Raw genomic sequence first — 17,417 nt, 5'->3', positions numbered from 1 at the left:
TGATCTGAAAGATTGTTTCATCATACCTTGGGTGTTTAGGTTCAGAAAGAAAACTGGGAGATGTTGAAAAGTCCTTTCATGCCTAGACACTTGGATATCAGAGCAATTAGTAAAGCTCTTAAGAACCTCAAGTCAGCAAGATTAACTGGTTAGTAAGTAATGAAGAACCCTCCCTGAATGGGTGGTGGTTATGTTGATAGCACCCTTTTGCCAATAGGCTTTTGTCACCATTAATACCTGCTGCATGTCCTCAGTAAATCAGGTACCTAAGAAGGATAAAGAACCTATCCAGGCAGAAATTAAAGTTTGATGGTGGGGTAGATCAAACATCCCTAGTCTTTAGAGAAAGCTTGTGGTAGCTGTACTTGTTCCTTCTGGTCTACACAACTGTGGTTCAGAAATGAAGTGACAATGATTATGGAGGATCCCGACTTTTCAGAGGTACCCTGAATTAGTGAAAACTGGAAAGCTTACTGGAACATTCCTATCCCAGAAAAAGCCATGCATATTCCAGGCCTTGCAGGAGACCTGGAACAGAAGGTTACCAGTTGATTAGATGGGAGGGGGGGGGGGGAGGGTCTTTCCAAAATTCGATCAGTTTCCATTAGTAGGGTCTGCCTCCAACTTTCTGCCACACAATTTTGCTGATAAAAAATGTAGGATGCTGTAGAGTGAGGTGCTGTGAAGCTATATCCAAAACCTACTTTGCTAGTTCGTAAAGGGGATATGACCTGGTTTATAATCAGGTTCTGCCTTTAGTATGACTGGTACTGTCCACTTGGATGTTTCAGATACCAAAGATGGTTCGGAAAGTTCAGGTGTCACGGCAAGCATCTCCTTAGTATTTGTGTTTGCATCTGCACCCCCCCCTGCATTTTACACCCCTTGCACTTCGGACTTTGTGGTGATGGGACTGCTTTGGAGCAGGGAGGGAAAGTTCAAGTCTCCACCAAGAGTTGACAAACCAAAGCACTGGGATTTGAAAGAAAGGCTGCAGATGCCAAGAAAATATATTTCAGATACCACCATCTTTCTCAAAGTCTTAGAAGGGTGCATTAGAGAATCAGATGCCATGATACCCCAAATCACGAGTTTCCCTTGCATTGGCTGAAGTCCCAGTAGAAAACCTGAAATAGATCTGAACTTTCCAATGGAAGAGGAGCGCTGAACAGAAGTCTCATTAACATGGTCAGGAAAACAATCCAGCCCATGTGAAGGAGTCAAAGCAGACTTCTGCAAGTTCTCCTGGAATAAAAATGAGTCCAACAGTACTCAAAAGAACAAGGCCTTGATCAAGGATTAAAGGATTTTTCTAGTGACAAAGAAATGCTCAGACCAGTTCTGGATCTTTCCTAAAACAGTTTGTTGCCCACAATTCAAGTGTCACAACCAGTTACCTCTCAAGTTTCCTAGCAACACTAGGCTTACATCTCTTCATCCAGACTGGAGAGAGATTCAGAAAAACACTTCAGGTCCCTGCCTTACCCTTTGGACTACCCACTGCACCAAGTGGGTAGTGTCTAGCTCCATTTGCAGCTCATTGGAGGCTACAGGATATACATTCATATTTGGATGACTTGTGTTTGCAGAGTAATGGCAGGAATTTCTTGGCTGGATGACTTTTCAGAACCCATTAATCTCAGAGAAAACCCCATAAGGAAAAATTAGAAATGGCGCATCTCTGCAGTATGAAGAGGAAAACCTGCATCTTCCTGTTCACAGGATCTCGACTCTTTGGGAAGAGGGATCCTCTTACCAGAAACTACTTACAAGATCAATAGCCTGAATTAAACCCAATCCAGAACCAGTGAACTCAAGAGTAGATATATGCTTGGTAAACAGAAAGGGCCAGCTATGTTAATGGCTGCAATCTCCAAGGATAAGCACAGCATTCAGATACAAGAGGGAAGTCTTACCTGTTGGCTCTCCCAGGACTGGAGTGTAGCTCTCCCTTGCAAACAGAGGGGGACTCCAGCAGTCAGGACATGGCTAACCTCTTCCATAGTGGCTGTAGGTGCTACACTAGAGGTTTGTAAGCCAAGTGTTGTCCAAGGTACAAAATGGCCAGAGTCATCCACATGTGGCTGAGGCAAGCCGCAAGCCAGCTGTGGTGGTAAAGGTAATTTGGGTTTTCAGCCACAAAGAAAATTAAGCAATCATGGGACCTGTAGTCTGCTCAGTTGTAAAGACAAAACAGTGCCCCTTTCCTGGGGAAGACCAGTAGCAACTGCCAGCAAGCACGTCCACAAAAGTAGACAAACTTTAAAATGCATCCCACAAAAGTAAAATGTTACCAGAAAGTGGACACCAAACTTCCACAAGGCTTCAAAAAAAAAAAAGGCTCAGCTGTGAAGCAGTAATACAGCTATTCGCAATAAAAACGTGAACTAAGCACTTCACCCCTTAAAGGGCTTCAGATTTAATGTGTTATTCATTTTTTTTTCCTATGCAGCATGACATATCCTTAGAAAATACTCCCTAAAAATTACATTAAAAAATCTCAACTGTCAACTGCAGTACATACATACCATCAGACTGATGGTTAATTAAAAAAAATAACTCTGCATAACTGTTACCATAGTGCAATAAAAACACTTGCATGCATACAGAATTCTTTCGGAGTTTTCCCCAGTTAGGGGTTGCCACAGTGGATCGCCTGTCTGCTCATGATCAGCAGTAGAGTTTAAGGTATCGAATTGCCAGCCCAGCACCCAACCTTCCACAGAAGGCACACACTCAAAGGCCAATTTAGAGCGTCCAATCCACCTACAGCACGTCTTTCGGATATGGGAGGAAACCAGAGCACCCGGAGGAAACCCACACGACCACAGGGAGGACATGCAGACCCTGCACAGAAGGCACCCCAGCAGAGAATCGAACCAGAGAAACTTTTGCTGTGAGGCAGCAATGCTAACCGCTGCACCACCACGGCCGCCCAAAACATGCATACAGAATGAACATCTTAAAGTTGTAATAAATGTGTTACTAGGTGGTGTACTTGTACAATTGTTCTCCCAACCTTCACCTAATCTATAATGAAAAGGAACTTAGTAATGCCCCCAGACCATTCGTAATGCCCCCAGACCATTCGTAATGCCCCCAGACCATTCGTAATGCCCCCAGACCATTCGTAATGCCCCCAGACCATTCGTAATGCCCCCAGACCATTCGTAATGCCCCCAGACCATTCGTAATGCCCCCAGACCATTCGTAATGCCCCCAGACCATTCGTAATGCCCCCAGACCATTCGTAATGCCCCCAGACCTGTGCGGAGAACAGTTTTAGAGACTTAAAATGCTGATCATGCTGTGCAAGATGCAACATGTACCACACATTGTCAATCGCATCTGCCAGGGCATTCCAACTCCCATAGAACTCAGGGATAGAAGTGTACAGTACATCATTAATATATACTTACAAAAGCTGCAGAAACCACACTTACAAGTGATCTAAAGGCGGTGGGGACCTCTTGCCACCCGATTCTAAAATTTCTACATCTATGAAGTTCCCGTTTTTCATTATAGACAAAGTGAAAGCTGACGTCGGGGGGGGGGGGACCCTAAGCTAGAAGCAGAGATCAGAGATGTTGAATGGCAAAGATCAATGCCCAAAGCCCAGGGATCAATGACTACATATCAATTAAACCCATTCTAAAAAGGGGCAACTAAAAGTATGCCACTTAGTGAAACAAACTGAATTATGTTCATTTTGTATGCATATGTTTTACTAGTGGTTACACTTGAGTCACACAGATTTTTTTCACTTTCTTTTGAACTGGCCACAAAAAAACACCCCCTCAAATTTTTTAAACAACTTTCCTGAAGAGGAAATTGGATTGATCCACAAAAGCCCTAGGACTGTACTCTGACCAAAGCAAAGCTCCAAGGGCTTCATGCCCAAACTTTAGTTAACTCAGCTTGAGCTACTTGTGTGCATACAAAGTGCCCTGAAGGTTTGAAAGCAGACTGCCTTGTATCCTTGGCAGGATATAACCCATATAAGCTACAGGAGCAGTGATAGATATGATCAGGGGACAACGTACACCAGCAAACATGTATATTCAAGTGTCACAGTAGCTTATATGAACCAAGCATCTGGTTCCATAACCCAGATGGCCCCTCTTGGTTAAGGTGGCACACTCCCCAGTAGGTAGTTACAGCCCGTTAAGGTGGCACACTCCCCAGTAGGTAGTTACAGCCCGTTAAGGTGGCACACTCCCCAGTAGGTAGTTACAGCCCGTTAAGGTGGCACACTCCCCAGTAGGTAGTTACAGCCCGTTAAGGTGGCACACTCCCCAGTAGGTAGTTACAGCCCGTTAAGGTGGCACACTCCCGAGTAGGTAGTTACAGCCCGTTAAGGTGGCACACTCCCCAGTAGCTAGTTACAGCCCGTTAAGGTGGCACACTCCCCAGTAGGTAGTTACAGCCCGTTAAGGTGGCACACTCCCCAGTAGGTAGTTACAGCCCGTTAAGGTGGCACACTCCCCAGTAGCTAGTTACAGCCCGTTAAGGTGGCACTCCCCAGTAGGTAGTTACAGCTAGCATCAAAATTATGGTACTGACCAGACTCTGTGGAGAAACATTTGGTAAAATTAAACATGCATTTTGTTAGCATCAGATCTTGACATTTTAGCAGTTACCTGAAATGCTGTTGCAGCCTGAGCACAGTATAAGACTACTTTTAATAAAAACCCTTTCGTACAAGGGGTAAACACGAATGACCAAATTACTCCAGTAATAAGCCATTGAAATGTCAAACTAGCATACACCAAGTCATAAGACAGATGCATATAATGTGAAGTTCCAAAAGATTCACTATATTCATGACAGCTAGTAGACCAAAGCATACAAGTCTTTTACACATTACCAAAAATCCTGCATAAAGGCTGCAGCTGTCAACACTTAATTGCAAAACTGCAGTTCCAGGGATTAGGCTGCCACCTACTGGCATAAATTCAGATTACACAACCTAGTACATGGTCCAGGAAGGCAGGGTGGGGACTAAGCAGTATAGCTAGTAGCCTACTGCTTTGTTACACGTGCCCAGACAAGTTCTCTTCCTTATAAAACAGGACAAGAAAAAAAAAAAAAAATCAGAAACCCAAAAATGTAGAGTACTCAAACCAGCTACAATTGATTCCACCAGCTTATTAACTACTGCTGTATTAGGTGCACCCCGGTGTATTTAGGACTGAAAATACCTGCTTAAGGTTGTTGGGTCCTTCTGCTCTTCCCCGGTTAGGGGTCGCCACAGCGGAACTCCGGTCCGCTAATGATTGGTAGTTTATTTTTACGTGCAGAGTTACCAGCCCAGATTCACATCCTTCAACGAAGGTATGCACATTCATGCACGTCTCCATGCAGAAGACTCTAGCTGAGAGTCGAACCGGACAGTGTCTTACTTGAGGTGACAACGCTACTGCAGCACCACCGTGGGTCAGAATACCTGCTTAAAGTATACAGCATATTTCCATACCTAGTTTCTCCATCACCAACCTTAGTACAGATCAGAGGATTCAGGTTTAATAGCGCCATGAAACCAGCTTTAAGTTTATGGATAGTGCTTATACAAACTCGCTTGGCATTTAACTGACCTTTAACATGGACAAAAGCCCAGTTATACACACACTTTGAATACCTTTTCATTACTGAAAAATGAAAGTGGAAAGGTCAAAGCCATTGAGGCATGCTGGGAAAAAATTCCCATTCAAATTGTGCTACTGGAAATATCTTGAACATTTACACCTGAAACCACACTGCCAGTTACTTCAAGCAGAGGCACCACACCAGTTTCCATATCTGCTGCTTTTGTGTAAAGATACAGCAACATGGGGTAAACTGCTCAACTGCACAGCCAAGACTTGGCAAGATTCTTGTTACTTCCAAGTTGATGAAAATTCTTTGCAATGAAGCTGGACAATGACCTCCCCACCCCCCATTGCCCCACTTCACTATGATAGTTACCCAACCAGGTCACCAAGGTGGAATTTTATAGGTTCACAGGTGTAGGCCAGTGACCACAAGGACCTTTTTAAGCCTAGCCATGTATCCCAAATCCAATAAGTTAGATACCCGTGTAAGCATGGAGATGAACCATTTACAGTTTACATTAGAGAGACAGGTGCAAAACCAAGGATGAATTTCTGGGAACCATTTACAGGTTACCAGTTTGCATTAGAGACATAGGTGCAAAACCAAGGATGAATTTCTGGTTTCTCATACAATTGTCCACGTTGCACTTGAATTGGGTTAGTTAGGAACTCTGCTTCATATGGATAGGGAGCCTGTTCCATAGACCGGTAGTCTCTGGGATACATACCCATCTCTCCAGCAGGTCCCATTTATATCACAGGCAAGGTTTAAGTCTTTAGACCGGGTAATGCTGATACTGTTTGTGGATATGCAGAAGTCTAGCACGAGGTCCGAATGCCCTGTATGCCAGGCATAATCCCCTCTCAAAAGCCTGTAGGAGACAACACAGGGGATAGGGCCTTGAGGCAGTCTGCATAGGACATATTACTTGTGCCCTGTATTTAGTAAGGGACCTCTTTGGATGTTCCAGTTGGATATGCCTGGTTAGGTACATACCAAGGGGGCATTGTACTCAATGATCGGTCTGATGAATGCAAAACAGTAGAACAATGCCTTCCTTGGACATACCTTTGTTTATAAGTTACACAGAATGATTTCCTCGCCACTGTAGACATGCGATCAAAGGCTAGATTACTGTGTTCAAGTCCCAGACTAGTGGATCAACTCTAAAAAGGTGTGCTGTCAATACGATAGTTATGGATAGAGATTTCCCAAGGAATACTATATGCATTTCTTGGCATTTAGTTTTAGTCGTCCTGGAGAACATTTGTCAGTGTGAGATTCAATGAAAGCTAATCTGCAAATTTAGTCATCCAGAGACCACTGGCATTAGCCTCGACTGAAATAAATGATAAAGCAGTCCAATGACAGATCTGAGGGACTTGTGACTGGCCTCTTTGTAGAATTGGACTTCTAACTTCCTGGGTCCTGTGAGCCAGTTTACTATCCACAAGGTGACATACAGGTTTGTACCCAGCCCGAGTTTGTCAATGCCCGAGTGGGTTATTTTGTCAAATGGCTTTGCCAGATTAAGGTAGGCAGTGTGAACGATTTTGCCCTCATCCATTGGTGATGGATCTCAAGTCCCCATTGGTGATGGAGCTCAAGTCCAGATTAAGTAGGCATGATCTGCCCTTGTCAAAACCAAACTGTGTTGGGTCCAGTGTCTGAAGGTTTACTATACTGAACTATATTGAACTCCATGACCATTCTTTCCATGGCTTTACATACAAGACTAGTGAGCGTTATGAGTCTAGTTTCCAGGGTCTGCAGATGGCCCACCTTTGTTCAGAGATGGCAGTTGCCTCTGACGCACAAAGCCTGTTTAGAGGCTACAGTTAGTGATTCCAGAAGCCATGATTATTTCCTGCTATTTAGAAGGCATCCTGGGATATTGTCTGGGCCCATCGATACAGTATTTTGTCTTAGAGCATTAATGATCCATTCCCTAGTGATAGTAAGTAATTTGATATTTCCCCGAGGAAAGGTTGGGGGGGGGGGTTAAAATTGGAGCAGAATTTATCCACCACAAGGTTTGCTACATCTTCTGGCTCAGTATAGGTGGCTACATTAAATGAGCTCTGCACAAAATTGTGTATTGCCTTTGAGGTTGTGGACATGGCTGAATGCTTTGCAGTTGTCCTTGGCCTGGAAGGCCAAACCTACCCCAAATTTTGGCTTTGGTAGACTGTCCAACAGTTTAGTTATATGAGAGTTGCTGCACCTCCTAATTTTTGCCATGATTTTCTTCCTCCTGTTATACAGCAGATTGATTGTGATTCTACCAGGGTGGCTTATTTCTTTGAATTAGTTGTATACTTATTCCTGGTGGGTACAGCTGCCTCTGTGCAGCTATTAACATGCTTGTACAGGGTTTGTGAACAGTTCTACCAGGGTGGCTTGAGTTAGTTCTATACTTCCTGGTGGGTACAGCTATTAACATACTTTTACAGGGTTTTTGTGAATAGTTCTGCATAGGCAGAAGTGTTCTCAGGGTATATGGAGGTTTGGAATTTTGCCCAAGTTCTCACTTAATAGGTTAGCCTTATAATAGTTATTTAATATTCCTGGTTTAGCTGGGGGTGAAAGTTTTATTTTTACTTCAAAAAGACCATTTTGTGGTCTAACCTTACCAGGTAAGGCATTACAGTAGGGGGTGTGCAGTAGTCTCCCATATTAGTAAGGACCATATCCAGTATGGTTGCATCCCTGGTTGGTGTACTGACCATTTGGCCCAGGGAGAAATCTCTGCATATACACTTGGTGTTGTACAGGATTCCCATTTAATAATGGGGTAATTAACCATCCAGCCATATTCATGGGTGACTTTAGTGTTTCTAATAGGTTTAATGGGTTTCCTGGGTCATAGAGGGGGACCTATAGCTTTCACGTGGTATTGGATTTTACCTATAGTAATCTGAACATGGAGCAGCTCAAGTGATTTGTCCTGTTTGGCCAGCCTTGAAGTATATTTAAATGCAAGAGATACCGCTACCTTTAGTCCCTGCCTGTGAAGTAACTGGTTTGTGTGGAAGGCATTATAACCTTGCACTGTTGGTGTGCTCTGTAGCTTTAAACCATGTCTCAGTTACTGCACAGACTGGCATTATCTAGGGAGTGGAGTTAGTTTCGACTCAGGTAGGTACTAGGCTATTGGCCCTAGGGCCTATATAAGCTTAGCAAAACAGTACCCTGGCTGACTCACTGCATCTTACAAACCCCACCAGGGCTGAACATGCATCATGGAGATGCACACCAAAAAAATATGATAAAATGAAATCAATCTTGTTCTCACTAAACTTTAGCAGAATACTACAACCACAAGTGAAATATTGCAGAGGCACTAGGCTAACCATCAAGTCTCCAGCACAAGTATCCCAACTGATTTAAAGTGCTCCAAGGGCAGCTGACAGTGCTCCAACACCTGTTAAATACTTTCTGCACATAGATTAAGCCTGTGCCAATACATACATTTTCATTTTAATACATTGAACTAGAATTAAGACTTACGAAGCCAGGAGAATTGCTGCTGTTCCAACCAGTTGAAGTTTCCCTCTCAGAACAGACATGAATGAAAGGAACCTGTCTAAATAGTTAACAGCCAAGTGCAGCGTTTCTCTTCTTAGCTTGTACTCCTCTCCAACTTCAACAAGCCAGTCCACCAGGATAGTACGCATTGAATCAGTAATATCAGTCTGTTTCCTCATGTAAGCAACTTTGGGTCTAGACTTCATCTGCAAGAAATTAGTTACCAAATTAGTTACCACACATTAACTTCTGTGCCACACACTGCTATACAAACCAAAACGCAAACCAAGAAAGTAAAAAAAGGATCCAGAAGCAGTAAGGCGATTCAAAATAATCCAGCAGTCTCAGGACAACACGAAATTTATTAAATGAAGTGCTTTTCGTCTGCTTACATAAGCAGACTTATTCATATCTGTGCCACACAGTTGGTGCAAAATATCAACTCTTCAGTTGAAGACTACAGGACTAGTGGTGGCCATAGCTCTCAACCCAACATCTCTAGAATGAGGAATAGCTTACTAAACTTCACCCAAGAAGCATGGTATACTTAAATGTGTTTATAAAAACTTACCTCAAGGAATTATTTCTCTCATGGAATATGGATTCTATTCTCTTATGGAAGAGAAATTCCCAACACTGAATGTGTGACAGATGTTCTTCGAAGGGCTCATTAAATTAAGGAATTTAACTTTCAAATAAGAGAACAGAAGCAAAACCCTGAATATGACAGACATGTTCTTTTGAAGTTCCACACTGAAAGTGAATGTTTTAGGACCTCAAATGAGGAATGTTCCTTATTGGGTATGGTGGCAATTCACCCTGTGGCAAGGATACAGATTTAAAGGACTTCTGGGCCATCAGCTATGGACCAGCATCAGATGGCCCTTTTGAAGGTCAAAAATATGACTTGCTGCAATGAGATCTGCAGATTGCAGATTACTCTAGTAAAGCAGCCATACCCATGGAATTAGGGCAGCAAAGTTCAGTCTCTGTAGTTTCACTGCCAGTCTCAAAGCTGCACAGAAACACCTAAAGTGAGCACTCCGTTCCAGAATGGACTGGTGTGCAGTTTTGAATTCACTGCTGCAGTGTTAAGGGCAACAATGCCAGGTTAGATAACTGGAAGCTTCAGGAAACTCAGCTTTCAAGTGAACTGAATGGGAAGTCCTTTGGCAAGACCTCAAAGCAGGTGAGTTTCACTTGATATTTCACTTTAGTAGAAATGGATACTTAACTTTAAAATTAAAGAGTGCAATCCAGCTGTATAAACTGACAATGAAACCCAATAGAAGAAATGCAGTTTTCAAGCTACACTTTCCTTAATGAGGGATCAAGGAAGACAAAGGGAAGTAGTTGTATAGGAAGTGTATCGGCATAAGACATGCTAATCTGTTACAGGTCACCTTACCTTTTTAAAAAAAAGCAGGATTCAATATAAAAACCCATTAAACATCTTAAAAAATTCCGCTTAGGTGAATCCCCTACAAGAAAATTACAAGCCACACAAGCAAAGTAAGTAGCACGATTCACTCTAGATGCACATGCAAGAAAAATGTGAAAAAACTGGAGCATCAGCGAGGGAAACCATACTCTGGACCCACAAGCATCTTTCATTTCTTGGAAAGGAATGAACATTAAAAGCTGTGTAGAAAATGTAAAAAAAGTTAATGCACCCACAGAATTACAGGAGGAACCTATCCCTGCAAACCTCTGGGCTGCAGATGCTGTGCAAACTACTTTGGGCATCCAAACTCAGGTCTGCAATGACAGATAACCACAATAGTAACTGTCAAGCTGCACAAAAAGCAAGGCATTTTACATTGGAAAAGTTAACATGGTGGACACCATACTCAAGTCACTCAAATAGAATGGAAGTTGCCCCATTTAACCAATGTGAGAGTCATGTTCTCCCATACATAAGAAATGTAGCACCCAGTTAAACTCATTCCCTCCAGTACAACTCGTGTGTGTACCTTTAAATCCACACTGGATTTACTCATTGACAGAGGGCAAATATGACTACAGTTGCGTTTGCCATCATGTATGCTTAAAGATGGCACCATGCTGATACCTTGCATGTAGCATGGTTTGGGAATTGGTGTAATTACAAGCAATATTTGACACCTAGAGGAGCAGGAGGAGGTAACTGCAGATGCACCTGGAGGTGCACACTGCTGAAATGAGTTAAAAGCCTGAAGGAGCAAGAAATATGTAGCTAAAGAGCAAGTAATTTAGGCTTATATTGGTAACCATGCTTTCTGCTTTGAGTCGGAAAGAAAGCCAATGTTTTGTAGCAGCACTTTAGATTCATCAAATTGGGCCAGAAAAGGCCATTGTGCTTCCAAAAATCTAGGTGGCAAGAAGCCCTGGTATGGTACTTCTAGTGGGATGTTACCAGTCATTCCATCTGATCCCTCAGGAGGGGAAGGCAGCGACTTGCACTGGATTCATTTTTGTGCAAGTGTTGAAACTTTAGAGATAGTCAACATGTCCTGTCCTTTCAGTGTTGGTGCTACGTGATATAGGAGGATTCCAGTTAGGCTGGAAGTTCAACTTGGATTCAGGAGGACTCTGCCCCTGCAGTGATAAGGGGCATAGAATTTCCCAGCACTGTCTGCACTTGTGGATGTGAGGTATCAGACTGCCCCAGTAGGTGCCACAGCTACATTGAGGACTTTTCATTCATGGGGTAGAGTCCTGCATTAGAGTTACACCCCTTATCCTCCCTCACAGAAGTCTTTGACAGGAATTGTATTTAGTGTCCAGTCTAATACAAGGGTTGCATCTTCATTCTCTACAGTGTTCTTAGCTTGAAGCAAGAGTCACCCTACTGCATTGGATTGCTTCACTGACCTGGTGTTAAGCAGCAGAGAAAACGTCAGAGGTTAAGAGCGAATGGGGAGTTGCTACAAGTATTACGGCTCAAGGGAAAATGACACTGACCACTAGATGGCAGCAGTGCATGTATAAGCACTTTTACTACATTCTTGCAGAAATGTGAGAACTGCCAATTCACCAGTTGTTTAGAGACAGAGAACTTGCCAAAGTGTTTGGCAGTGCAGCTGTGGATTCTTCTCCATGACTGAAGTTTGGATAGTGCACCCAAGTAAGCTACTGATCTGTTTAGGGAGATGCCACTTAGTGTCTGGGCACCTGATGAAGATGGCTTTATCCAGAGCATCTCTGCAGTGCAACACACGAGCACCCTGGTTTTAAGGTTTTAAATGAACTTATTGGTAGTATTAGGCTTGCAAAAAGGTGCAGAACTGACCATTTGAATTGTTAAGTCACAAGCGAATGCAATATAAACAGCATGATTAGCACATGAACATACTAATTCAGGCTGCTGGACATGTCTGCTAATCCAGCAACTTTCCCCACTTTAATACAGGGTGGAGTTTGTGCCTGCTGGCCATAAAGCCTTCTCAGTGCATCTCAACTCCATGTGATTCCCTGCTCTGGACAAATGAAACAGCCAGTCAAGGAGTCCATCCACCAGGCAGCCATTGAGGAGTTTGCCATTACCAGCATCCTGTCCGAGTAGCTTCCTAACCCCACTCCTGGGGCAGACATGAAGACCCCATTTGCACTTTTATCCACAATCAGTAAGATACTATCAATTTATCACCAACTGCACTTCCAGTAATTTCAGTGACCGACTCACACTGACCACCCACCAGAAGTATTATCCTCTCCCCAGGATTAGCAAACTACCAGTTATCCCTTTCACACTGACCACCCACCAGAAGTATTATCCTCTCCCCAGGATTAGCAATCCACTACCAGTCGCTCCCTTCTCACAGCTAAACCTGGAGTTCTTCCAAATTCGATGCCATTTTTAGTTGTACCTTATTAGCCCCATTAACGAAGTGCAGTGAACTCAAACTGTGGTAGACTTTCTTCAAGAGTAATTTTTGGAAGGACTTTTTACATGCCATAGGTAAAAAGCTTCCATTCATATCCTGGATAGCCAACAGCCTTACAGAATTGCTGCAGGTGACCTCACTGGAGGAAAAACAGAAGCTTTTATAGTTACAGAACCTGGACGTAGGGTGGCCTGGAATACAGAGCTCTTAATCTTAGATGCAATCATGAGGAATTGCAAGCCCATCTTAGATGCAATCATGAGGAATTGCAAGCCCCGATTGGTACACAAGTGGCAAAAACACCTGGAATACTACCTGCATACTAAAGATATGCCACTAGCCTGATCTAGCTGAAACATGGTCCATTCCTCTACTTAGAGCACATTACGAAAAGCAATGGAGCTACAGAGCCCCAAACTCTCACATCAGTAGGTGGCCCAATATGTAGTGGACAGAATACCATTTGTACTGACCAAAGAAGCAAGATGCCACTGTACAGCAGCTGTCAAGCTATTTTGGCTTTAGTGACCATTTATGTTCACTCACTTTTGGGCTTCCTAAGTTCCCCTCAACTAGTGTGCTCTTAAGGTAGATGGAATGAAGTCCCTAGCCATTAATCAGTTTCTCTAGTTATACAATTTTCAGAATTCCACAACAGGGGGGGTTGTTTATTGAAATAGATGCACCAAATATGGTAAAAGGACTGCTTTAAATCAATGCATTAAGTGGGGATAGAAGTAGAGGCATAGGTAAGCAGCTTTAGCAATGGAACCCTTCAGGAAATTACAACAAAATTCGAGTAGCTGAAGGATTGGCTTTGGAGACGTCCAAGAGCCATTTACATGAAATTACCAGTCTTGATCACTAAAATTATGGTCCAATTTAACAAGGCACAACACATGGAGATGGACAAGTGGACATTTAGGACTAAATCCAGGATACTGGGGCCTCATGATGGAAACTAGACAAACTGAGAACTAAAAAAACTATGCAACAAAGACAAGTGCACCAAAATCTCACACCAGTCCACAGTTTATATAAAACACTTTTCATCACTGATACAGGGACTTCAGACAAATTTGAAAACCGTTGAATTCAGTTTAAAACATTTTTAAAAAGTTCCCTCATGTTGTAACATAAGGGAACTTTTTAAAAATGTCAAACTAAATTCAACAGTTTTCAAATTTGTCTGAAGTCCCTGCATCACAGTGATTAAAAGCACCTCTTATATGATGGTTAATCAGTGGTTAAATCAGTTAACATTTATAAAGTAAAAGAAATGCTGGGCATGCAGACCACTTGGCAGTGTAGGTCAGCCAGTTTACTGATGGATAGTTGAAGTCGGCCAGTAAAACCATCTTAAGACTTCTCTATAGCCAGCTATGAAGTTAGTCTTGATGACTATTTGGATGCAAGAGTTCAAATATGGCGTCCAAAGAATCTTTAGGTCTGAACAAGAAAGGCATATCTGGGAATAGAGGGCCTTCATTGCTCTGAAATGTTCCTGTAACTATATTCAAGATGAACAGTCTTGTGTTCAGGCTTGTTAATACTCCTGACAGTAGAAACTATTCCAGATTAGAGTTTACTGGGTTGGAATGTAAAGATGGGCTGCCTAAAAGGCACTACAGGACAATGCTTTAGCCAGAATGTGAAAGCCTTTTAACAGGTGCATACCACATCTGGCAAAGGAGGAATGCTAGTTGTGCCAAGCTAACATCCCTCCACTCCCCCAAATGATCCATCTTTGGATTTTGGCATCATTCTGGGTGATGGCATATACCACTAAAGACCAGAGTCTTTCCTGCCTCAAGACATGCATAGCAAGCTCAGTCATCATGCATGCAGTCTGGCTAGTGGATCCAAGGTCACCCAAACATGGTGAACTATGAAGTTAATTTGTCATGATTGAGGCATCCAAGAGCCTCTTTTGCATCCTGGTTCTGGGATACAGAAAGCCACCAGTCACTATTTTTAACCAGCCCAGTGAGGGTGGTGTCCCTTACCATAGCTTGATGTACTCAGTGGGCCACAAGGGTTTGGAGTCTGCAGCCTTGCGACTCAGATGTGGGCGTGATGCTCTGAATGACAGTTTGAGGATTCTTGGTCTTTAGCCTGGGAAGCTCTCTTCACCTCTGCATAAGAGGATCTAGTAGATTTGCATTGCACTTAAATGTGTTCCAAAGTGAGAAGGTAGCCTTGGAGTTGATATACACCTTATGCTAAATTCTAAAGGGTTAGCAATAGAGTTGAGGCAGTTACTGACATGCCTTAGTGCTAGATGCAAGTTTGCGGTTTTAGTACCACAAAGGCTTCTATTGCAATCATAGCTCTCAACGACAGAGCAGGAAATCTGAACAAAGCCATAAAAGTGGGACAAAGAACCAAAAATAGGGGCAATTTTTAAATATTGCTCTTAGAAATTTCACCTCAGTATTTAATGGATTTGCCTCTAATTTGCCAGAACTACAATTTTATGAAAAGTGGACCAAAAATATGAAGCATATGGACATTATGCAAAAATCTGTACGGTTGAGGTACTATTACAATGGCTTGCCTTGTATGTAGTTAATTTGCTTACTCCATTGTAATTTAGTGCAGTAAGAATTGGAGAAAAATGACTACATTTACACATTCAAAAGATTACACAGTCTATTCATATGCAGACGTACGATAGGAAATTTTGTGCAGGCTATGCACCCAACTGTCAACTGGATCTCTGGTTACTGGTTGGCCACCTTCCAGAGTGTATAATGCTTTCATTTCTTATCCATGTCAACCCTCTGGATCCAGCAGATGCTGAACACATTCTTTACCTTCAACTCCCAGAAACCCTACCATGTAAAGCACTGGTAAAGGGGGGGTTCAACTACTTATCTAGCTGCTGCACCTACAGTTTCCAGAGTACACAGTGGGGAGATCGTACCCAAGCTACTACAAGGGCACACAAGCTGACTGCTACACAATTTAAAACTGGGGCAGTTATCTAGAAGACAGGCCAGTTTCTGAACATTGGTTTGGCCAAGTATAGTACTCTTCACATCAGCCCTGCTTCTAACTAGAAAAATAAGTGTACCATAAATCAGAATTAGCAACATGCTGCAAGAGTTTGCATTACCTCTGCATCCCTAAGGTACCAATAAATATCGTCTGCATATTCTGTTACAGCCAACACATCTACAGGACATTCCATATCTTCAGACAGGGACTGAAGAGAGGTATCCACAGACATTGGGGAACCTACAAGAAAGAAAGATGCAAAATGTATTAACACACAAAAGTGAGCCCTAATTGTAGTTACTTGTTTTCATTAGTTACCTTCACTAAGATCCAGGACCAAGGAAAATCCCTGCTTCACAGAGTGCAGTTCAACGTCATTAACTTTAGTTTCTCTCTCTGTGGTGGTACTGCTGAATGAATTTTCCTTCTCTTCCTCAGATTCATCCTCATAAATGAGGAACGCAGGCTTTGCTGGAAAAGCAGGCACATGATTTGAAGCATTTGACAGTGTGCTTTTCCCAAAAGCACGCACATTTTGAAGTCCAGAAGTGTGACTGGTGAATTTGTAGCCAACTGTTTCCTGCATAACAGAAAAGAGGTATTCAGATTTAGTTTCCAGTTGTACATAGTCTTCAAACTACATTGATACCAATATTCTTAGTGATGTATTGCAGGGTGGTTTTGCAATGCCGCTGCATCGTCACCCATGTAAGACTATTCATTACCACCATCTGCAGAACATTACTTCATAACTGAGACAGTCACAGGGAAAGGTTCATGAAGGTCTTTTCTAGTTACTGTACCCCAAGCTTCAGAGAAGCAAGCATGTCATTCCCTTAACCATTTTATCACCCAAAAATCTAGCTCTTGTAAAAATGCAATGACTAAGAAGAAACTTCCCTAGTTCCTTAAGTTATGGTAACCTGGCTACTAATTTGTCATTTTTCCATCTGATCTCACACTTCTTGGAAGTGTTCTTACCTATGGTTAGTAAACTGGGCCAATGACTTAGACATTCTAGCATGTAGACTATCAGTTTATAATAGCTACAACAGCTTACAATAAGCTTACATCTCAACATGCACTTGCCATTTTGAATTGCAAGAGTGACATTTTAAACACATTATGTTTTTTCAAGCAAAGTTTTCACACATGCAAACATGCATTCCTAGACAGTTTTCTGATTTTTATCTTGGATGTAGGGATACCATTTTAGATAAATGCTTAACCCAGGCATTTCCCTTTCTACTCAAGTTAGTTGAGTTTTCATAAACATAAGAGTACAGCATGGTTAAAAATCATCCTGATGTACTGTGCAACTTTGCTCACTTGTCCATTCACCCTTTTCAGCCACTATAGCCCATAAAAGGATAAAGCCAAATACAATACATGAATGATTTCAGTTGCATCTTTAGTAAGATAACCAGCCTA

General features: G+C 42.4%; 1 protein-coding gene across 2 annotated transcripts in view; it reads right to left on the bottom strand.

The window, feature by feature from the left end:
* CCNA1 (cyclin A1) overlaps positions 1 to 17,417 on the bottom strand; it is a 116,790-nt gene that overhangs the window by 60,347 nt on the left and 39,026 nt on the right. For both annotated transcript variants that reach the window (XM_044073300.1, XM_044073302.1), the window contains exons 3-5: positions 16,305 to 16,566; positions 16,105 to 16,226; positions 9,103 to 9,326 (exon numbers count right to left, since the gene is read on the bottom strand). In XM_044073300.1, coding sequence (XP_043929235.1) covers positions 9,103 to 9,326; positions 16,105 to 16,226; positions 16,305 to 16,566 — 608 coding nt within the window. The remainder of the gene's footprint in view (positions 1 to 9,102; positions 9,327 to 16,104; positions 16,227 to 16,304; positions 16,567 to 17,417) is intronic.

The sequence above is a fragment of the Protopterus annectens genome, chromosome 5.part1 (assembly GCF_019279795.1).
Source record: "Protopterus annectens isolate FY-2018-M chromosome 5.part1, PAN1.0, whole genome shotgun sequence".
Classification (NCBI taxonomy): Eukaryota; Metazoa; Chordata; order Ceratodontiformes; family Protopteridae; genus Protopterus; species Protopterus annectens.
The sequence above is the reverse complement of the archived record's forward strand: the minus strand, read 5'-3'. Positions and strand labels throughout refer to the sequence as shown.